General features: G+C 41.8%; 1 protein-coding gene across 1 annotated transcript in view; it reads right to left on the bottom strand.

The window, feature by feature from the left end:
* The window catches only part of LOC306766110 (cyclic AMP receptor-like protein A), a 64,675-nt gene that overhangs the window by 9,278 nt on the left and 30,501 nt on the right, over window positions 1–24,896 (bottom strand). The window contains exons 11-12 of the mRNA XM_079253718.1: window positions 22,465–22,547; window positions 1,592–1,739 (exon numbers count right to left, since the gene is read on the bottom strand). Coding sequence (XP_079109844.1) covers window positions 1,592–1,739; window positions 22,465–22,547 — 231 coding nt within the window. The remainder of the gene's footprint in view (window positions 1–1,591; window positions 1,740–22,464; window positions 22,548–24,896) is intronic.

Genomic DNA, 24,896 nt, shown 5'->3' with positions numbered 1-24,896 from the left:
AGCTTTGTGTTTATGTTGTTTAACACTTCCTCATTTATCTGTAGGTGGTGATAGTAGATTGACTTCCTCTGATGCACTAACCAGGACACTGATTACTAACCCATGTTGATCAGTAAATACATCTTGCAGCATTGGCTACGGTTACATGATGTTTTTTAATTCGGAATTAATTATTCGGAATTAGATCATTCGGAATTAACAATTCTCCTGAGTTTACATGAAAATAATAATTCCAAATCAACATTTACATGAAACATGTCCTTACTTAATTCCTCTTTAGGGCAGAAGGTTGAGAAGGGTTCTGATTGGGCGTAGGGTGCACGTGACGTATGACGTATACCGGAAATAAATAAAGTTCGCTCCCTGCTCCTCGTCTTTTCAGTCGTAATTTGTATAAACTACATATTAAGTACCAGTTTCGCTGCTATTTTTACTATAAATTTGAAGTACCAGCTCAATACGAACATACTACTTTGCTTTTTGCAGCAACTGAGAAGGAGAAGAAAGACAGACCACCGAACACAGGAGGCAAAACAATGCGCGTCATCGGGACAGGACAAGGTAACGAGCATGCTCAGAACGACCGGAATTAACTTGTGGAATTGAGGTTTACATGACAGAGGAATTAAATAGTTCAGAATTAAAATGCAAATAAACCAGCCACTTACATCAAAATTAAGTTTAATTCCGAATAGAAATTTGCATGAGGAATTAAGTGTTTACATGGTTGGTTTTTTTTTTATCAGTTTAAAGCGCAATTAACTTTTATTCGGAATTAAAAATCCATGTGAATGCATGGTTTTTCTTGCTGGTACATGCAAAGCTTTATCGGAAAAACATCCTCAGAATGGGAGCATAATGATACTCTTAAACTAGTGCATACTATATAGCATATTTAAGATTTCCTGGGAAGGGAAGTTTCCTTGCTGTAACAAACCTCATTGATAAAAAACCCCCAAAAAAAACAAAGTTCTCCAATAGCTTGTGTGAAGTTCTGCACAAGCCTCTTGATGACTCACTCATTTGAGTCTGGTCTGTTGCAGGAAGAAACTTTTAAAACCTGCAGGACACTGGCCCAAGAGGTCTGGAGTTGGTGCTGTCGCATTGCTTTGATGGTGCCTTTCCTGAGGGCTTGAGGATCACAAGCATCCAATACTGATTTTCTGCCGTGTCCCTTGCACACACACACAGCAGATGTCAACATATTCTGAAAATCTTTTGAGACCATGTAGTGTAGATGACGAAATATGTGAAGTCTATGCACTTTTATGTTGAAGGACTTCATTCAGAGTCTTTTCACAAATTTCAGATCATGCTGTTTATCTATTCTTCGGAGTGACTTATGCTCATTAAGGTGCTCTTTATTTTAAACCCTATCATGCTCCAGTTCTTTATTAGTCACACTTAAGTTCATTTGTTCTTTTTTGGCCTCATCCCAACTTCTACGAGATGTGTTGTTGTTATCAATCTGTAACCATCCTGATCAGACTGTAATAATGTCTATATGAAAGTAACCTGGGATTTATGTAAAAAATTTCTATAACATTTGTGTTAAATATGATATAGATCTATGTGTGAGTAGTTTCTGTACCTGCATGCCAGTCGGGCTCAGTAGGCTCCACCAATCTTTATCCAGGCCAAAAACAAAGGCATTGGCCAAGCCGTGGAGGGGTGCTGACAGGACATGCAAAAGGGTGAGGGAGAACGAAGGGCCGTGAGGGTAGAAGGCATTATGGAGTCTGGTGGTGGAGAAAGAGAAATACCGAGAAGTGTTGAGCTCATCAGTGGAACAGAAGTTGTAAATAAAACACAGCCTGCATAAACGTCGGCGATGAAGACAGAGAGATTGACGGAGAAGTCACAGGAAGAAGAAAGAGATCAGCAGGAAAAAAGAGAAGGACAGAGAGCGAGAGGTTGATAGAGCAACAGAGAGGGAAAGAGAGGCAGAGGACAAGTGAGTGACAGAGTGAGGGACAGGGTGAGAACGAGAGGTAATGAGAGCAAGTGGCAGAGGCAGAAAAAGAAGGAGCGAGAGAGGAAAAGGGGAGGGCGAAAGAGCGAGCAAGCTTTATATCAGCGTTTAAGAGCCCATTAGGCAGCACGAGACGGCTGGGCTGACACATTCTTGGCTGCCGCTTCGACAGCACGCAGCACTTTACAAGGACAGGGAGACGTGTAGCGCTCAACTCGCTTCCTCTCCTTCTCACCACTTTCTCTCAGCTCTGTTTCCAGCTTTTCCTGACGGCAATTTTAACATCCAGTCTTCTCCTTCTGTTTTTGTTCTTTGCATGTTTCTTAAACTGTGCTTGGCATCCTTCAAATATTGCTCCCAATTCTTTTGCACTCTGTTTTGTCTATGAGGATATCTTATTTTAATCTTGACTCATGAGCCTGATGTTGTGTTCCTTTTCAGTTTTTCAGCTCCCGATGCCTGGGAACCTCATGCATAATAAGGGGAGGAACCTGATATCATATGGTGCAGTATAGAACTAATGGCTGCCTCTGAGAATGATGCTGCTCAGCCATTAACCCTGGATTAACCCTGTATTAGCGCTGCTCCCTGGGTTAGCCTGCCACTAATGTCTTTTATTGATCTATTAGCAAGAGAATCAAACCGCACACGGCTCATGGCATTTTCTGCATGTGCTTGAGGTGTTGTTGGGGGTGTGGGGTGTGTATGTGTGTGTGTGTGTGGGGGGGGTGTCACCATGATCTAAGTGGCCCTAGTGGTTGACCTCTGGGTCAGTTATCCCCAAGCCACCAGAATCTCACAAGGAAATACAATATAAACCAAACATTTCACATAAAAGAACCACTGTTATGTTGTGGTTATGAGGGGTTACATGTGACTCTACAGTCACTCATGTCTGCTGACAGACAGCCAGAAGATGAGATCTGTTTCCTTTTTTTATGATAATGATCGCAATGAAATATCTGGCAACAGCACTTCTGGTGTGTTTTCAACCTTTTCCACACAATCACTTTCACAACAGTGCTGCCAATATCGTGACATCACTGGTCTCAGCACCTTACACATGAAAACTAACAAGCAAACCGTCATTGCTGTTGTTACATCAGCCAAACTACTGAATTAAAGCGCATACATCAAGATTTCCACTGATGTTTTCCCACATGTGCTTGATAAAACAATGCAGTCTCACAGCAGAATGTGTAATAGTTAGGTAGGTTCACAACATGAAACAGCAGGTTCACACACTGGCTTCAAAATTGCTTTATGCCAGAATCCGCTCTTAACAAATATGCGCTTTAATTTTCCAACAGGTGAAACTGTCATATGTGTTCAAAAATGACAAAGATTACAACTATCTCAAGGCTATAAAGAGGCAGGGACACAGTACACAGTGACAGGAACATTTCTGTCTTTTCCTTCCATGAAGTGCAACAGGCTTTTTTTTTTGTTTTTGTTTTTGTTTACTTCTTTACCACCCGATAATATCACCTATGTTATAATATAAAGAATTAATACCATAAAGTTTGTTGCAAAGAACTGGGCTAAGTTCTCCAACTTTCCAATAAATATAGCTATACTAAGTGCTGAAGTGCTCCTTGAAAAGCTGAGTCTTCAGCTTGCTCTTAAAAGTAGACAGGCACTCTGCAGAGCGGACAGAGTTTGGGATCATTCCACCATCGTGGGACAACAGAGGAAAAGAGTCTGGCTAGTGATTTAGTCCCACGTTGTGGTGGTAACATGAGACGTCTTTCACTGGTGGAACGTAGCTGTTGAGAGGGAGTGTAGGCCTGGATTAGGGAGTGAAGGTAGAGTAGAGCCGTTTGAGTTATTGTTTTGTAAGCCAGAAGCAAAGCTTTAAATTTGATGCGTGCTGCGACCGGAAGCAAGTGAAGAGCGATTAGGAGCGGAGTGACATGAGCTTGTTTGGGTTGGTTGAAAACCAGATGTGCTGCGGCATTCTGGATCATCTGCAGAGGTTTAACAGAGCACGCAGGCAGATCTGCCAGTAGGGAATTGCAGTTATCGATGCGTGAGATGACCAGAGCCTGAACCAACAGTAGAGTTGTGTGTTCTGTCAGGTACGGTCTGATTCTCTTGATGTTGTAGAGAGCATATCGGCAGGTATGGGCAACCGAGGTGACATGGACCTTAAAGGTCAACTGGTCATCCACCATGACCCCAAGATTCCGGGCAGCAGGCGTAGGAACAAGTGTGACAGAGTCAAGCTTCACACTTAATTGCGGATGTAAGGAAGGATTGGCTGGGCAGACAATGAGCTCTGTCTTGGACAGATTGAGCTGAAGGTGGCGAGCCTTCATCCATGCTGAGATATCAGCAAGGCAAGCTGATATTCTCATTGAGACGGTTGTGTTATCCGGAGGAAAGGAGAGGAAAAGCTGAGTGTCATCAGCATAACAGTGATAGGAGAAGCCGTGAGAGCTTATGACTGCACCAAGTGAGGAGGTGTATAGTGAGAAGAGAAGAGGGCCGGGCACCGACCCTTGAGGCCCCCTGTCTTCAACTCAACTTGTAATGGCAATGTCCTAGATAAACTATCAATTATTTCTAATGATATCTGATGAGTTTTGGTCTAAAATTGGCAATGCTGGGTCATTCAAGTTTTGTTTTATGTAATACTGTTCACTGTTATGCTTTTCTTAACATAGAATGCAAATCACTGTATAGTTATGGCAAAGATGTAAAAGGTTCTGTTAGCAAGGTTAGAGCCAGTAGTGTCTTTGAGTAGGCCAAGACTTATCATGTAAACAGCGGGCAGGTTAGCATATATTCTACCACTAAACCAAGGTAATCATAGCTTTCAGCCTGATGCAACTGGACAAAAAAGAGGGCTCCAGTTCACAAATGAGGGCTAAAGTCAGCAAAAATCTTTACCCTGAAGGGTATTCCCCAAACTGCATTTGTATACATGTATGCAGAAAATTTTGCTGTCATAAAGATATTTGTATTCATGTGTAAAAGGCCTATGTTTTTCTTTGCAATGACATGGTAAAGCTATGTCTTATTTGATGTAGTATAATTAGATGCTCAGAAATGCTAGTAAGTCAGTTACATACGAGACAACCAAGTTAGATTCTCTAATGTTTTTACAACAACTCACTTTTCTAATTTGCCGTGCGGAGCAGGACTGGGTATGAAAATATATAAGGTTTACTAAAGTTTAAAAAAAAGAAGAAAACTTTAGGGTTAAGCTTTAAAAAAAAAAAAAAAAAAAAAAAAAAAAAAAAAAAAGACATACTTAGTGTTGAAGATTAACAAATATGTTTAAAGGTTTGCATCAAGTTGCCTAAATGCTTTCCCATACATAAGAAACAGGCAACAGGCCCAACTCAAATTTAAAAGTGCTTTTGCACAACAAAAGTGATTAGACATAATTGAAGCTTTGGCTAAATAAGTACCACAGTAGCAGAAATCTTTTAATAGGATTTATTAGCATTTGCAGATGCATCACATATATTAACAGGTTTATCCTATAAGAGAGTTTCTTTTAGTGACAGATGGTTTAAGTACAGAAAAGCTCATGGATAAATATATTTAAAAGGTCTGGTGTGTAAATTTCAATTAATATCTCCGGCCTCACCCTCTTTTTCAAACCATAAACCAGTGGTCATAAAGAACAAAAAACTACACAAAACAAAAACCTTTTTTTTTTCCAAAAAACTTTGTCCTTAAACTATTATTTTAATTAGTTAATTGAATTAGAGACAACCGAGCAACTTAAACCATCTTTTTCTTTGTCAAATCCACATCCTTGTCAGCTGTTGTGCTGCTCGTTGCTCATTCAGCAACACACTGAACAGTCTGCAATCAAGTAGTAAATTTATGGACCTCCATCTAACGATTATTTCTGCAATGCACTGATAGTGCACGGAAGTTTCTCTCTCTGTGTTTGAGGTACACATGGGCAGAGAGAGAATTGTTTGCTGAAAACACTACATTTTTCTGAAGAGGTTCTTTAAAAAGCAGGTACAAAAAGAATCTGAAAAAGTCTAAAGTCAGTAAATGTACTCAGCAACAATGACTAAACCAGCATTCCCCCATGTCTGATTGTATATTGATCCTGTGTGTGTGTATTTATTGGTAGAGATGTGTGATTGCTAGAGAGAGGAGAATTGGGGGCTGAACTGAAGTTTAGAAAAATCCTGAATATGGATATTTAACAAAATATTAAACTATTTGCTGTAAATTGCTGATCAACCAGGAAATGTTTTAGTGAGCGTAATTCAAATTGCTGCATCTACATTTTTGCTATCACTGACATATTTGTGTGAACTTATTCTTATCTTATTTTACTGTATGTATTGTAGACACTTAAAAAGATCCTGATATTAATGTGTTATTGCATATTAATGCTTATTTTTTAAATTGCTTCCAGTACAAATATAATTTTACAATAAACCAAGCGGCAACCTGCGGCGGTTAAAAGTGAAGCCTCTGTGAAGTGCATAAAACTGCAGTTTCCCCCTTCATCCGCTCGGGGCTGGCTGCAAAACCGAATTAATCCCCATAGACTTCCATGTTAAAAAGGCCAACTTCACAACAGAACTAAACATGTTTACAGCCTGGTTCAAAAATCCATTTTCAGATTAATAGGTCAGGTTTACCTTCATGACAACTGTGGGGGGATTAAATTACTTAAATTAATTTTAAATAATTACTTAAATTACTTTTAAACTTGCCCGTTTAAAAGTAATTTAATCTCAAAATTCGGCATATTTTGATTGACAGGTACCCGATCTCCCCTTCAAATGAGAGGAATGTAGAACAACCGCGGTTTTTAGCCGCGACATGACTAGCTTTAGCCTGCTTATCTCAGTTAGCTGGTTAGCTCCTGTTATCTCTGGGTTAACTCAGTAAGCTCTTAGCTACAGACAGACAACATGCATGCCCCTGCCAAGATGGTGATGGTAGGAACCGCCCACCGAGCTTTAATTTAGCTCTCCAGAAACCTATGGGTGACATCACGGAGGCTCTGTCCATCTTTTTAGTCTATGGAATAAACATGAAGTCAATAATATACCTAAAATAAGTTTTTTTTTTGTTGCTTTGACAAGAGAAGCAGTTAGCAAAAACTCACATAGAATATACAACTGGCTAACCATACTAGGAGACTAGGAGACACTTTTCCAAACATGGTCATATATGTCTCCAAAACTCGTGGTACAAGGTTCGTCAAAAGCAAGACTCAGAGGTTAAAAGTAGCAGTTTGAAAAAACATGTAAGCGTTGTCTACTTTTCATAACTAGAAAAACACTTGGAGAACGCAAACCTCCAACAAGGCCTTTAAAAAGTTCCTGGATCCAAATGGTGATCCAGATCACTACCAAAATTAAATCAGTTCTTCCTTTTCATGTTTCCAACAATTACTAAAAATTATATAAAAATTTGTCCATATATTTTTGAGTTATCTTGAACACAAACAAACAGACAAACTAACAAACAGACAAACAACAGTAAAAACATACCGGTAACCTCCTTGGTGGAGGTAATAAGAATAAGACTAAATCCCATGCATATATTACAAGTTATAAAAGAGAGGTTATAGTTTTGGATAACATCCTGAGTAATTAAAAGTCCCTATCTAAATTTTGCAGAAGTTTTTCTTCATAAGCACCAAATGTCCTGATTAAAAATACTAAAATCATTTTAAAAATTAAAATGACAAGCACAAATATAATACAGTGGAAAGTCTCCCAGTAACACGAGGCTGGAAATTGACAAGAAGTAATTTGCTGAAAAACAACAACAACATCTTAATTGGTTGGAGTTGAGACAGCAAAAATGTTCAATGCCCTGATGAATATGCTCCAAAGGTATTTTATAGTCATATAAACTTTCTTAATATGATCTGTTGCAATCGACATATCAGATTGACAACCCTAATGCAACAGCCATCATTGATACAAGTGGGACAGCACTTGTGGAATTTTTTGCATCCTGATCTTTTTTAACAAGGTAGAAGAGATGACAGATTTATTGCCATATAAGCAATGAGACACCATTTACTTTACCATGTACTTTTGTATCAGAACAGTATATCATCAGTGCACCAGCAAAATTCTCTACAATCACATAAGCAACAAATAAAACAAATGTAAAATTCCAGATCCTGTCTCTACGGCATCCCACTAAAGACCAAGCCTTTAATTTATCTGCAGATTGGTCAGAAATGATACAGAGCAGGTGACTGCTCTTTATATGTGTTTGCAGGATCCCAAAGTAACCATTAGACATGCATTATGCAAATGACTTTTATGGTGATGTTGTTAAAGCTTAGTTTGCATTACAAGATTTGAAGCTCTGATTTTGTTGTTGCAGACAAATTTTTAGGGTTGCAGACAAATGAGACTGGTTGCATCTGAGACAAATAACTATGTGTGAATGCTACAAGGGCAGTTTTCACACATGCACTGGACTCCCAAATGCTATAAAAATGTCTGAGACATTCACTCTAGTCCTGCTCCAAAGACTTTCAACCAGCCCCCAGGTGAAATCCCTGGGACATCAGCAATGTGTGAACATAGCAGCAAATATTTTAGAACACTTGCTGCTACTGAGGGTGTTAAATGAGTGATCAGAGTTGCTGCTTCATTTTCCTTTGCATTGACATGATTTGCTGCTTTTTTCCCCACTTCTCACTATTGTGTTTATGATCAAATACATGTGGTGATAACATCAACACAGTCTTCAAGAAGTGTCACTGCCATTGTTAACACGCTGTAAAGAAAACACCAATTTCTACAGTGCAGTTTTGTCACTGCTTTTAGCTTCTCCTTTACAGACATTCACCTACAGGCCGCTACCTCACAGCTGTGAAAACACTTCTCCAACATGAAGTCTCCCAGTGTGATGTGCTTGTGAACAATGACCAGACCATACTGTCCACTTTTTCTCCAGATTGTCTCCAGTGCTCAGGAGTGAAAATGGCTAAAAATCCTGATTTAAGGGGAGCTACCACTAGAGAGGAGGAACCATCTAGTGAGCCTTCAACAAAAAGCTTCAGCCAGTGACAGTTGAAGACACAGGGTCAGGGGACAAAACAGGGCCAAACCCCAGATAAGCAAATAAACACACAATGGAGAACATGGTGAAAGCACTAGAGTCTGCTTGGGAGAAAGTGTGCAATATTACCACACTCTTGAGAAGCTGTGCAGAGAAACTGCCACTTTCTTTTTGACAGCCAGGTGAGAAAAACAGACTGAATCGCCAGAAGGAGCTTGTATTGAGTGGAGTGTGACGTTAATGACAAGAGATAGACTTGTCTGTATGATAGCTGGAGCTGCTCGATAAAGATCAGTTAGATAAGTCAAGGTAAATGTGGCTAAAGTGTGTAACCCTTTCTGCAGATCAGCTGTGCAGTGGTGACATATTATAATTTAAAAAATTCTAAAACATTAAGAGAAATTACTCATATATGTCATGCCCAAAAGTCATTGTTAACAAGTAGTCTAACACCTTCCCAACTAATGGATTCTTCCCTCCCTGAGCAGCTCAAACATGTTCTTTTACTTGAACAAACTAAAACACAGAAGCTCCTCATCAGTTTTTATCAGTGTACAACAGAGTATACCAACTTACTGTTGTACTGTGTGGTACTCTGGATGCACTGCAGGAAATTAAATTGACCTGCTTAGAACCGCTGAGAGGATTTTTGCTGCCTCCCATTTGGAACTGGGTGACATCCGTAAGAGCCACCTCCTCACAAGAGCCACAAACATCCTGCAAACACCACACACCCTTGGAATTCCCTCTTTACCACACTTCCCTCACACACACAGAATTGCAAAAACCTGCACAAAAAGACTGCAGAATAGCTTCTTCTTCAGAGTGGCGGACATACTACAGTTACAGAAACATAAACAGCAGAGTACGGGACAGTGCAATAGCAATCTGCGTAACTGTTGTGTCATAAATTGATATAACTGAAATCTTGCCATATTGTTGTGATTTTAACTTGGTTTTTTTTTACTGAAGGTATTATACTTATGTAATTGTACCTATACAGTCATTTATTTATGTTCTTCACATACTTTTTAGTAGCTGTAAACAAACGGCACAAACTAAGTTTTGTTGTACAGCAAGCAAAAATAAAACTTCAGAATATGATACAAGCTCTGCATTTTTCAGTCAACTATACTCATACAGTGCAACGTCAAAACTAGTGCAACTTCTTTCTTGAATGATGATGATGAAGAATGTGAAGCAGAAAAAAAGTAGTGGAATGGTAGACATCCAGCACTTTGTGTTTATTTTCTTACCATGTGGTTTCACACAACACTGTATATTTAAACATGCTGTTCCTGTTTCGTTCTTATTGCTGAGCTGCACAAGGGATGACTCTTTTGACCAATTAATTGATTGCAGTCTGTCACGCTCCACCCTTCAGGGACAGATTGGCAAGATTGGGGCTGAATTCAAATGGTCAACTTTCCAGTTATGGGAGTCCCTCTCTATTGCCTGAGCCACTGCTGACCCCACTTTAACCAGAACCTATCTATCAATTCTGATGGGGACATAATATGTCATGTTTAAATTAAAGGCGAAAGGCACTTTAACCCAGTATAACTACGCTTTGCAGAAATAAGCTGTTTATATCTTCCCTTAAAAACCCAGTGACAATTGCAGGAGAACAGCAGAGAAGATGATTACAGAGATTCGTCCACAAATCTGGTTATAATCCTCTCTTATCCTCTTTTGCTGCGTGAGGTTTCAAGGTTTATTTGCTATTAATCTGTCTCCATTTACCTTCCAACAACCCTCTGAAAAGTTGTGACAGGGAGAAAACCACAAGTTGTGTTAAGAGATACACCTGTTAGGAGAACCTACCTTCTGTCAACTAAACGTCTACACATGGCTTAAAATAAAACCAACAGCGCAACCAACGGAGCACAGAGCGGCGTGTCCTGGCGCTTGTCAAAGAAACGCTGCCTGTTTTCTGGGTTAGCGTACCGCGGTATCTCCGAGGACCAGACCAGCTGCTGCTCACATTCATTTCACTTCCCATTAAAGGTGAAATAAATCAGGAGTCCCCACACAACCTCTTAAGAAATGCAGGAAGCGCACACACACACAATCACACAGAGGAAGTTGGACGCGTGCAGATATAAATAAACACACATGACTGGCTGTGTGTGTGCCAGAAGGTGTCTGCATACAGTGTAACCTAGGTCACATGCACTGAGAATGCAAGAAAGAAAGGAAATGCAGTGGATGTGTGTACGTTTGTGTGCGTCTGCCTGCATGTGTGAGTTTCTGACAGCGCAGCGGTGAGAGTGACTGGGTCTGTGTGAAGGGGGGCTATTTCTGGCGTCTCATTTTTTTTCCCTGCTGCCGCAAAGAAACACGATCGGCGTCCGGGAAACGAGAGCTGGCAGCAAGCAATCATCTGCCTGCCACGCACACACACACACACACACACACGCACACACTCAGACAGCACCTCGCAGCGCTGAGCAACACGCGCCATGGCAACGGAACAGCCGCAATTAGAGGCGAAGAGCCTTTCCCCTCCATCGAGGGAGAGACGGAGAGCAAAATGAAAGGAAGAAAGAGAGCAGGCAAGAGGGAGAGAAAGGAAGGCAGAAAGGTGGGGGTGTGTGTATATGTGTGTGTGTGTGTGTGTGTGTGGGGGGGGGGGGGGGTGCAGGCAGAGAATAGTGTCAGAGAAACGGCACGGCACAGGAAAGGAGAAAAAGGAGTGGAAGAGAGAGGAGCACGATAAAGAGGTGAAAATGAGGAGGAGCAAGGCTGTGAAGGGGAACGGAGGCCGAGAGAGATGGAGGAGGCGGAGGGCACGGGGGTGAAGGAGTGAAGCTGAGTGAAAAAGACTAAAAAGCAAAAGAGGCAGAGGAAGAGGAAGGAGGATATCCAAAAAGACAGATTGCAAGACATGAGTGAGAAAAACAAAAAAGATTACGTGTGAGAGAAACCAGGATAAGAGCAGGTTGGGAAAAAAAAAAGACGAAGAGGTTTGATAGAGAGAAAGGAGAGATGGGAGAAGCGGGTGGAGGCGTGTGGAGAAGAGGAGGGGGATTGGAGGGGGTGAGCTGTTTCTCCTGTGTGAGCCGGGCTAATGAAAGATGAATGAGGGAGGCAGTGGTGGGAAGGAGAGTGTGACTGCGGGCGATGCCTGGCTGAGCTGCCTGTGTGTGTGTGTTTGCCAGGGTTTGTGTGTGCCGCATAGTCGAGCGAGTCTCACAACAGGGATGATATTGTGTATACAATATCAGGAGCAAATAGTCAATGATAATAAACACACATACATGCTCATAAACATACAGAAGTGCATGAACACTAAGTTTACGTCAGCTTACTACCACCTGTACGCATGCAGTCAATCATTAGCACTCGCATGGTGTCTTAGAGCCTTGCTCAGTTATTCAGACCCTCCATCTATCATGCTGTCAGTCACTCTTTGAACCCATCTCTCCCGCCCTCCAGAGCCAGTGCAAAATCCCTCACTCGCTGCCTCTCCCTATCTCTTCCAATATCCCACTCTGCCAGTCAGTCTATACCACTTTCCAGCCATCAATTTCCCTCTTCGCTCTAACAGAGTTCACCTTTTTTGTCTGCCTCTAATTGTTGTGCCGAACATCCTCAGTGCTGTAGTTGAAATGCACTTTAACAGCTCAGATGAGAACTCTTTCCCCAGAGTGGAGGGCAGCCAGACAGAGAAGTCATCCTGAACCCGATTGCATTTCCTCTTTTCTGTGACTGACTGCTTTACTTCTTGTTTGTTTGTTTTTTTCCCCCAATACAGAGGCTCTCATGATGTTGGCATTGCCGCTGCTGCCTGGAAATTGGAATTTTTCCCTCAGTCAAAGACACAAATTTGCCAAAAGTGCCCTTGATTTCTGATGGTAAAATGATGTGCAACAAGAACTTATTTTAATCGTAAAATACTATACAAGCTGCAGTATTACTAACACAACATATGAGTAGCCTTTGGAGGTCGTGGATGTATTAAGGTGATTGTGACTACAGTTAAAACAATATTCAGGTCAAATACAAGAAATACTTCATATCCTAAACTTAAAAGACAGACGGTGAAAAAAAAAAATCTGCCTCTGTCTAATTAAGTTTAATGATTTTTAAGGGAATAATAGTCTTTCAGTAAATTGGAATTACACAGAATTGACTTATCAAATATACATGCATCACACATAAATTTTTGTGGTTTTACCTCCTAATAATTTAATAACTAGTGTTATAAATAATCTTTGTATAATTACTCTTGAAACCTGATAAGTAGTTATTGAGTTTAAAGGAATATGCAGTATTCTCAGTCATCATTACATTGACTTATAGGGGAATCACAAGACTTTTATCAGACTTTGAAATCATAAGACATTTAATTTCTAATGTTAAAAGAACATTTTTTGAAAAGTTCATTGGACTATTTGAAACCAAGTAGACCATAAATTCTACCCCCTTAAAGACACACAACAGAACTTTTGCCATTTTCTCCGTCACGCCCCCCCCCCCCCCCCCTATCGACAGCTAATTCAGCATCCATCTTGCATCCTACCTGACCTGTTAGCGCTCTCCAGCCAGCAAAAGAGGATCTTACAAATACCCTTGTTTTGTCCATTTCTCTCTTTTAATCTTCTTTAAATTCTTTGCTGAATCAGGGATGCTACGTGTTCAAAAAAGCCAGTTCCTGATTATACCATGAAACAAAACTCTGCTGCAATGTCAAGTCAGGTCCTGGATGTAAAAGTTGTGCAGTTTCTAACCTTCAGGACGCTGCTGGGCAGCAGTGGCTCCAGAAATGCACGATAGATGTCACTGTGCCATCGAGCATGTCCGGGACACAGAGTTTTAAGGTCAGAAAAGTTAAGTTATGGATCTTTAAAGCTCCAGTGTGTGAGAATGACTCCCATCTAATAGTGCGTTCACTGAACGTAAACAATCAAAAAGTAGTCTCTGGTGCTTTACCATTTGAGCACTTTATCACCAATACCAAAGCTGCAGAGAGTCACAAATGTGAAAATGTCAACATCTTGCACAAGTTCAAGTGTCCTGTCAGGTGATGAGGTACAGAACTATACATAATTCTGTTTCGTTATAGATGCCGATAAGTTACAATCATGTCCTCCATGTACTGGGTTCCAAGCTACTGCTAAGAGCAGATGTCTTCATGTCATGTGACAAGATGAAGAACATCAATCCCCATCTCCCTTAACAAATCAGCGGAAATAAATAATAAAACACGTGGAAAAACTATTGGAAAATATGACTAAAAGAAGCGCAAAGTCGCCTCGTGGTTAGGGCTGGGCAATTAATAGGATTTTAATCTAAATAACGATCTGGGTTTTCAACAATCATGAAAATAAAAGGGTGCGATTATTTTTCTCTCTGCAGTTTACTCTCGTGCCGTCTTCAGTCGCCAATTGAGCATTACTGGCATTGCACAGCTGTACTGTAATCTCCTCCCACAGTCGCTTTGGTTTTATTCAGCCACTGTTGCCAACTTGGTGACTTTCTCGCTAAATCTGGCAACTTTTTTGGTAAAACCAAATCTAGCAACTTGCTGGAGTTATTGGAGACTTTTCTGTAGTTTTGGCGACTGACTTAAAGGCAGTTCTGCAGTTACTGCAACGGACGAGCACCGGGAGCCTCTCCTGTCCTAAAGCACTTCCAGGCGGCCAGTCTCAGTCGGCTCCGGCTGCAGGTGCAATGTAGAATAATTGCAGTAGGTTGTGGAAGTTCACCACAACATAGTTTACACAATTGTCAGTCGGAACTGGCTGCATTATTTTCGTATATACGCACATGTAGTTAGGTGAGTTAAGTCACTGTAATATCCATCCGTAATGGGGCGTTACCATAGCAACGGGTTAAACAGCTGGTTCAAATCAGCGCGTTTTTCTCAGGTGAATGAGAAAACGCGCTGTAGCTTGACAGCGGTTGTTTGACATAAAACGTACATCAAGGCCAACTTAAAATAGTTCCTATATAAGCGGTAAAAGCAGATCTAACAAACTCGGAACCTTATGCCACTTTATGCTACCAAATTAGCTGTCTCTGTTGTTTTATATAGCAAGTAACAATAAATGATCTGACTCAAACAGGAGGAAAAAGCAGTTGCTGGCCTGTTTCTATCTTAACGCAGAAACAAGCTTCACTGTAACATTGAACTACCCTATCTGTCCAGCAGAAGCTGCAACCGCCGTGTCATTTTTGAAGTCCTTCTCCCTCATGAATTGTCTCCATCTGGTAAACGCTACACTAATGTAGACTCTCGTTTCCTCCCAGTTTTCTTTTCTTAGCTATTTTTTCATGGATGCTCCTCCATTTCAATGGAAAATGGCAAATTGAATGATTCCTGAATGTATGTATGTATATATACATACATAGTCATATTATAGCAGAGGCGAAAACAAGCATGATCTTCTACTTCCACATTTTTTTCTTGTTAAGTTAAAAGAAAATGTATTTCACAAAAAGTGAAATACCATCACCACAAAGATTACTGTTGTGCACAGCCTGTAGAACAGAACGAAATGCGTCAATTGCCATGCCCCCTTCTACCTCTTTCCCCAACTTGCTTCATCTGCAAACAAATGTACAAAGTGCAATAATAGTGACCAAACAATATCTCCACTCAGCGGAACATGTCAAACTAACTAATTCTGTTTAAGTTGGTACTTACAGTAGAAGAAATGCTAGCTTTAGCTCTAGCCCCATTAGCACTCGCAGAGCTTTCCACTTTGGAAATACAAGGAAAATGTAAATTTTGGTTCTGTTATCTGACAATTATACCACCAATCGTTGTTTCTTTGGAGGCAATGCTGGATCATGGTCGTCTTCCGGTCAATGTATTGTTCCAATCAATGCCATTTCACTTAGAAAATATGTTGTACCATTGTTAGTCGAAAACAGACCAATGTAAAGAAGAAAACTGTCAGATGGTCAAATCAAGCTAAATTTAATTTTTTTTTGTTTTGTTAATTCATTAATGTTGCATCCCTCAGACCAAAAGAGGAGTGGGACCAACCAGTTTGCCAGCAGCACCTTTATTTCAAAAGCCTGTATTTATGACTGTGTGGGAGTCTATTATAGTGCCAATGGAATTGACAACACGTACATCTGGAAAGGTACAATCAATGCAGAAGACTATATACAAGTTCCAGAGCAACATATGCTCACATTCATTCATCTTTTAGGGAAGCCAAGCCAACTTAAAAGCACCTCCAAAAACTGCCACTGATTTAAGTACAAAACATAGGGACAAAATTACTTTGAAATAAAAAAAGTATAATATATATATATTAAAAAAAAAAAAGGCCTGAAGGGAAGGTCTTGCATATTTCTACAAGACAATCCTTGAAAACACACTGCATCAATTACATACTATATCATTAAAAAAAATTATATCTCAGACTAATGTCCAGGGTTTTCCGATATTAAAAGAAGATAAGACACCCAAAAGTGGTAAACTTGATCATGTGCCTAATTTTTCTAAGACATATTGGCAGTATCATGAAAATCAAGTAGATTTATAGGACAAAAACAAAAGCATATTTGATAAATGAAAAGAAATTCAATGCTATTTTTTTTTTTTAAATCTCAGTTATCCTTTTAATAATTGCTGGAAGCCAAAATTGTGACTAAAAATCATTTGATTAATTACACGGTTCTAGTTCAAGCCGCTCTGTTTGGTGTACATGTCTGATGGCCTTTAGGGCAGCAAAGACAGGCATTTCATTGTTCAATGACAGCATGTGATCAGCCACTCAAACAGCTCCGATGTTTGTGAACAATCTGCTTGAATGTTGTGGATTCAGCATTATACACAGGAAAATCTTCTTTCTGTTGAATAAAATGACATTTAAATAAACCATGATCTACACTATGTGACTGTCTGACTGTGTGTGTGCCACAGTTTGAAACTAGAACATAATCTACTTTGATCATGAGGTCAACATGGGGATAACAGCTTTGGGCATGACTCCCATTACCCACACACGCATTATCTGGATTTCCAATTCTTCTGGACTTGCAGAGGTAAAATGTGTGAAAATTTCACTGTAAATTGCTGGATTTAGGCTGAAACACACCAACATGCACACGCACACCTGCACGGGATGCACACGCACTATAACAGAGACAGACATAGCCACACAAAGACCCTGGGGACTAAGGCTGCTAACGCTCACCAACAGAATAAAACCCAAACAAAGAGACATCCTGTTTCCTGGAACACAACACCGCTCAACTTGCTGTACTGGGAGCCAGTAAACACACACACCTTCACACACACAAAATCGGTTCATTGACATCCCCGTGAATGTGTTTCACTGAGCCTGATTCATGTACCTGCATGCATCTGTGTGTTCGCTGATGCCACTGGCGGTGCCTTCAAGTGTTTGTGCACTTGGGGTTATCCTTGTGAGTGGCAGTGGCTAAAAGTGTGCGCGCGTGTTATATTATATACATATATACATACATACACACACACATTATATATATATATATATATATATATATATATATATACATATGTATATATATATGTATATACATTTATATACATATATATATATATATACATTTATATACATATAGATATATATATACATTTATATACATATATATATATATATACATATATATATATATATATATATATATATATATGTACATATATATATACATATATATATATATATATATATATATATATATATATATATATATATATATATATATATATGTGTGTGTGTGTGTGTATGTGTGCGTGTGTGAGGGAGAAAGAGAGGAGGGAGGGGGAGCAGATGATAGAGTAGGCTTTAGCGATTCCCTGGAGTGTGAGGCAGCGTTTACGGCACTCTCAGAGCAGCCAGAGTGATGAATATTTAAAGACGTGCCTGAAAGAGCAGAGGGAGGGAGAGCAGGGTGTTCGAGGGTGCGTGTGTGTTTGTGTTTGCATGTGCTGGTGAATGTGTGCCTAAGTATGTATGAGGGAGGTTACCTTGTATCTCTTTTAGCATATTTGCATATGTGTGCTTGTATGGATCTCAGCTATAAGAAGTTTCCATCTCTGTGTACGGATAGCTGAATTTGTATGGTTTCTGTCTACATGGGAACTTGTAGGCCAAAAATATAATTTATCCATCCAAGGGAAAGGGGGAATATGTTTTTTGTTGTCTATGTGTACATGAATCATCTGCATGAAAATACATTTATGTTGCTGTATATAATCGCCGCACTGCTGTGATGCAGAATAGAAAGGATTGGTGTATGTATTTCAGGCTTGGCGCCAGTGACGGCACTGAGCATCTGTGTGTGTGTGTGTGTGCTTCACACAGCCCTGTAGGCTAGCTCTCTGTCAACTCTCTAAATGGGGATGAATAGTGGAGCGTCACTGCTGCCCAATTGGAGACAAATTGCTACGTGGATCTCTGTCCCCTAGTTACACACCGATCCCTGCCTGAGACGTAAAACACAAGTGTGTAGACAGAGAAGCACACACGATGTAAGCGCTGTCATATGCTCACAAATATTATCTGGGCCCTTAAACCACATGGGGTTTTGCAATCACACAAGAAGTTGTTGAACTCAAAGAGCATGACATCTGACACCGCAGCCATCTCAGACTTGTAAGGAGTTATGTCATTGATGTGTAAGTAAGTTAAAATAAGAAGAAGACCAAATCTAATGACCAGAGCTGTAATAATATGTTTAAATTTTGTATTAAATTACACTTACAATCTGACTTTGGTGGCAACCCCCTTGAGGCACACCAAAAAAAGGAGAGTGAAATTATATTACCTCCAAATCTGGAAAAAAAACACCTCATATTTGCAAGTTTTATCAAAATGAAAACTAATTTTAGCAAAAAATATCCCTCTCAAATAGCATTTCATAGCAAATTAAATACGTTGACATTATTGATAGGAGATTTAAGACAAATAAGGATGAGACTTTGAAACTTGCATTTTGTCATCCAGTATTGGGTCACATGTTTAGGTTAACAAAAGCGCACTGTGAAAGTAATTAGAATATACGGTGCAAACCACACACCATCTGACACACAGGTGCAAGCACACATCTAGCTGCGCTGAATGCAAGATATTCCAAGAGGCGAAGAGGCAAGAAACGGAAGGAAAAGAGTGTAAAAAGGAGTGAGAAAGAGAGCGGGAGTGCATCCTGGGATGCAGAATGCCGAATACAGTGAGATAAGAGTTAATGTATCCCCCCCACCCAACCTACCCCTGCTTCATCCCTCCCGTTTGGCTCTCTCTTTCTTCCTCTCTCCATCCATCCCTCCCTCCCTCCCCCTCCTCCTCCTCTTCCTCCTCCCCGTTCTCTTTGAGGGATGAATAATAACTGCTGCTCTGAGATTTCCTCCCTCGTTTTTCAAAGTGCAGAACGGAGATGGGGAAGGTCTGCCTGGCCCGGGTTGCGCGTCTGAACACACACATACACACACACACACACACACACACACACACACACACACACACACACACACACACACACACAGATACGCGCTTAAGCACACACGGATGCACGCACACGCTGTCTTGTTCTCGCTGCTTGCCTGGAGCAGGGAAATCAGATCTCCTCCAGAGAAAGGCGGGCGGGCGGGGGGCTTAGACGCTGTAGGCAGCCCATACAAAAATCCCCTGCAAGCGTGCATAGGCCTATAGACACCACGAAACCCACAGGCAGCATCGAGGGAAACCAAGAATAACTAGGAGGCTGCAAGCTACCTCCTGGAGTGACAGGGTGAGCTCAAGGTTACAGACACATCACCGGTTCAAGCCCTGCCGCCAGGGCCAATTTATCCACGTTGAAGCTCGCACCTTGAGGCATACAAGCCTGATTGCTCAAAGGCAGTAGCAAGCTTTAAAAAGTGTTCGGGCTTCTAGACAAAAAAAAACCTGAATACAGAAGAAATGCAGGCAGTGAATGAGGAGATATCTCGCTGCTAGTCAAAGGGTACAGGGGTGTGTTTTAGAAGAGCAAGAAAAAAAAAAAGGCTGTCCAGGAGGAGCGCTTGCACATCAAGCTGCGTCGCAGCACTGAAATCGACAGCCAGGTTCCGAAGAGAGGGCTTATTTATGCAAACAAGCATACAAGCACGCACAGTAGGAATCTAGACAAGCCTTGTAAACAAACACACACCCACACCATAAAGCACACAAGGGAGGCGATGTGAGAAGCAGACTGTGAAAACTCTAGTCGTGCCCGGGCAGTGCTTACAAACAAACACACACACACACACACACACAAAGAGCTGAGAGGCTGAAGAGGGAGAGAGCAAGAGGAAGACGCTGACGGAGAAAGGGGAGGAGAGGAAGGAGGGAGAGGTGCGAAGGTGCGGGGGTCTTGGTGCTACTTTTGTGTTACCAAATGAGGGCGAGTGAATGAGCGAGTGCGAGATAGAGAGAGTGAGAGATGTGTATGGTAAAATGATGTATAATGGCTTGTCCACGCGTGTGTGCAAGAGCGGGCGAGGAAAAGCAGGAGCGCTTTCCCATTTCAATTCGCAACAGCTGGTGTCGAATTAACACATTTACCAGTGAGCATTTGGAACAGATTAAAATTGCGTGTGGCGTGTGACTATGTGTGTGCGTGCGCGTTTGTGTGTGCCTTTTTTTTGTATATGCGTGTGGCAGCAGATGAGGGCCAAAACAAGAGTGCGTTTGTGTGTGGGAGTGCCTGTGTATTAATGCAATGGATCACGGCAGGGAGAAATGGCATCGAGAGAAGGGTGCTGAGTGAGAAAGAGAGAGCTCTACCCGACGGCTTTAGCTGCTGCCCTGGGCCGTCTCTCTAAGCCCTGTTTAGGAGGCTTTGGAGCTCAGATAGAAATAATCCCCCACTCAGACACACACACACAGACATATATACACACATGAGTGTTAGGCATGCACACACACACAAAAAAAAAAAAAAAAAAAAAAAACTGGAAAAAAAAAACCGCACACACAAACATACAGACAGACACAGCAAAGCGCACACTCCAGTTGAGGCGGACAAACAAGTGTGCACACGTGCACTCTGATCCGTGCACGCACATGCAGCAACAAGGGGAGACAGCACATTTGCCTTGACACGAAACCAACCACCCACCTACACGCGCACACGCTCACACGTACAGCAAAACACACACCAAGGCTGTCTGCTGTGCGGAAGCAGAGCACGGCGACATCGGCACGGCACCGTGACAAACACTTTACACACTCCAGCACTCGGCAGAGGGGAGGAAAGGAAGGAGGGAGAGAAGGAGAAGAAGGGGAGGAGGTGGAGAAGGATATGAGCCAGGGGGGAGGGAGGGAGGGAGGGAGGGAGGAAGGGAGGTGAGTGAGCAGGGGAAGGGGGAGGCTAACAAATTAATAGGAGCCGGAGATATATACAGCCAGTGCTGCTGAACGGGGGAGGAGGAGGTGGAGGACGACGACGAGAGAGCAATTCATTCCCGTTTTCTCCTCGTTCATTCTCTGGAGAAAGGCAGAGCGGAGCTGAGCGAGAGCGTATTTGCTCAAGAGAGGGAGAGAGTAAGGGCTTTGTGTGGCTGAGGAGAGGAAAAGTGGAGGAGGAAAAAGGAGGAGGGGGTTGACATAAAAACATAGAGGCAGAAAGATGGAAAGCCGGAGCAAGGAGGAGTAAAAATATGGGGGCTATAACAAAGACTTTTTGAGTGTAAAAAGGGAGGCAGGAAGAAAAAGTGGTAATAAGGGAAGGAAGGAAGGGAGGGAGGGAGAGAAGGAGAGAAGGGTGGTTTTAGGTTAGGACAGGATGCAGTTTGTCATCTTCATCGGCTGACAGCCTGAGCACAAGAGGGTGGAGGATAGGAAAGGAGAAGAGAGGAAAGGAGGAGAGGGCTGGAATGGATGGAGAGGTGAATGGAGAGACGGCAAGGGTAAAGGAAAGGGGGGGAGAGGGGGAAGAGAGGGGGGGGGTGGGGCAGCGCTTGAGCCGGAGCCTTTGAAAGACGTTGACCCTGTAATTGACCTGTGTCTCCGCCTACATCGCCGTGGCGACAAGCAGAGCCGCTGCAGCTAATCACTTAGTAACCCTGACCTGTCAATCACACCGGTTCTGTACGGAGTGGGTGGGGGTGGGGGGGGGGGGGGGGGAGACAGAAGCGAATGAAAGAACGAACCAGAGGCGGAGAGGGGGAGGAAAGGAAGGGAGTGAAAGAGTAATAACTGCACCAGGGTTATCATTTACTGGACCACCCGCCTCCTCCCACCAACCCTCAGCTGATGAAGCCCTGGTTTTATAAAAGCCAATAAAATGCTTTATTCCTCCATCACACGCACACATAGACACACAAGGTCCTTTATAGTGTTAGTACTGCGACAGCAAAGCTTTGTGAGAGTTCAGATAAGAGAACAAGAGAGGAGGACGGGTAAAGCAGAGCAGAGGGGGGTTGAGAGGAGATAAGATAGCAGTGAGGCCAACATGTAAATGAAACAACAAAGTTTTTGCACGAAGCAGGTGAGACTGTGTGTTACCTGTTGATGAGAGGAAAGATGGACACCAGCAGGTAAACGGAGGGATACCACTTCAGCGGCTTGATCTCCTCAGCCAAGGAAACCTAAAAGAGAGACAAATGAGTGTGGATTCATGTAAAGACGTGTAAATGTTCATATTAATACTGCTGCTTTGTCTTTATATACAACACATACTGTGAGTCACTGTCTTAACTGGAAAATCAAAGAATTGCTCCAAACAACAAAGACCAATTAGAAGCTAACAAAATATTAACCTGCAGATGATACTCAATGTCCACAGTGTTACGTGAAGAAATAAGGATTCCGATTAAACCAGAGGCGAATACTCTGCAATTGCGTGAAGGCTGGTGAATGCAAGTTCTTGTGAGCAAGAGAGCAAGACAAGGAAGAAAACAGGGAGATACAGTGGCGGCGGCTAAAAGTCGAGGAGGGGGAGAGCCTGGTGCTGGAGAGCTTTTACAAGCCGTTATCTAATTCCCGGGAGAGGAGGACTCTTGCGTCCGGAAGAGGCTGAGAAGCGCGGCCTCTGGATCGATTTTCTGCACTGTGCTGTTTCCCCCTCCTCCTCCTCTAGGCTAGGACGCAGTATCTGAGCCAGCGCGAAGCCTCCCTCCCTTCCTTTCTCCCACACACACACACACACACACACACACACACAAACACACACCAAACAGTCGAAGCCAGGAGGCAGGCCCACCAGCTCTGGTCTCTACCCCCACATGCTGGAAATTAATTACTCACCAGAAAGACCCTGAGGCGTGCAAGCTCTAAGGCCGGCATTTTAAACAACTCTAAAGACAATCCAGTGGTATTTTTCTTTTTCACATACATAGACACACACATATATGTTACGCTGTGTGACTAACACTATCTGTATGAGATCAACTACATCGCAACCGGTCATATTTCCACATCACTGTCTGTAACAGCACAACCCAAAGGCAAACATTAAGCTTTGTCCTATTATTGTATTGTTTTGAGAAGCTCTGGCATCACTGGTCATATCAAGGTCTGCACATTGTCATCACAACTTTGTGTGTTCACACAGCAGAGTGCTGCACTGACAAGGAAGCATAAGGAAAAAACACGAGCGTCCAGAAAAAGTCTTTCAAAGATTATACGGAGCCAAGCAATCTCAGATGAAATTAGGTAAATTGCAGAGATGAGTAGTTGAGGAACTTTAGTGCTCAGAAGACAGGATGTGGAATGGAAGAGGAGGAGGAGGAGAAGGAAGAAAGCGAGTAAGCCGCCTCATGTTTTTAATCACAGTCCTCCGGTGTCAGGCCCCTGCACTGCTCGGGAAGCAGAGGGGAATGAAACCGTAATTATGTGGAGCGGGCACAGCAGTCCCGATGTTAATGACACGCACTAGATTACAGACAGTTATCAGGAGCAACCCCTCCCCTCCACCAGCCGCAGCACTCGCCCTCGTCAGTGCTCATCTCAGAAAGGCTCATTGAAAATAACAGCATCAGGTTTACTAAAGGCACTCATGAAATTCAAGGACTTTTCAAGGATTTTTTTTTTGGAGTGAAATTCTGGAAAAAGAAGTTTGAGCTTTTATAAGGCAAATTTATAAAAATTTTTGTAATAAGCAGCAATGGCTGATATATCCATCAGTGGGTCCATCACAGGGACAACTTTTGTCTCAAACTTTTCAGCTGATGTAGGAACTCTGTAGTGTAGGACTGCACAGATACGGAAAAACATTAAAACTGTTGATATTTAAACATTTCCAAACATTAATTGTAAACAAAACCAAGAAGGTGTGTCAGTGTGTGCGTGGGTTTTTTTGGTTTGTTTTTAAGGGGGGTGATGTGTCAGGGCTAGGCAGATAGGCAGTGGAATTTTGTCCTAAGTGAATAATTGTGTTGTAGTAGCAGGAAACTGGGAGATTTGAACTTTATTTGTTGGTTTCTCTCTTTTATCCACATAATCTTTGAGAAAAATTCTTAAACCGCTGAAAAAATTGGTTGCGTTGCTTCATGCTCCAGCTGCTACAAATCCTATAAATTTCTTTTCTTCTGTTTGTACGGTAGTTTAAGTCCTTGAAGAAAACATTTTCCTGGCAGCTGACATTATTTCCCCCTTTTTAAAGAACCAAAAGCCTTCAGACCACGAAGGAAAATAATGCAGGCTGAAGAACAAACCCAACTGATCAATTGAAAATCCAAAAATGCCAGCGGAGTTAATCACCGTAAGTAAAGGATGGAGCAACAACCAAACTGATTCAGTCTTATGGGTTTTTTTTTTTGTCACTTTTGTGTTCAAGCATCATTCGATTTTCAAAAGAAATGATAAATGCCCAGTGTGAGCAGCAAGACAGCAAACGTTAATTCGTCTCTTTGGTTCAATGGATGGTCCATTTTCTTTCTTTCTATAGGCAGACCACACCAGGGATCATTTGCAAGTGAACAAAGACCTCCAACTTT

The sequence above is a fragment of the Telmatherina bonti genome (genome assembly GCF_933228915.1).
Source record: "Telmatherina bonti genome assembly, chromosome: 15".
Classification (NCBI taxonomy): Eukaryota; Metazoa; Chordata; class Actinopteri; order Atheriniformes; family Telmatherinidae; genus Telmatherina; species Telmatherina bonti.
The sequence above is the reverse complement of the archived record's forward strand: the minus strand, read 5'-3'. Positions and strand labels throughout refer to the sequence as shown.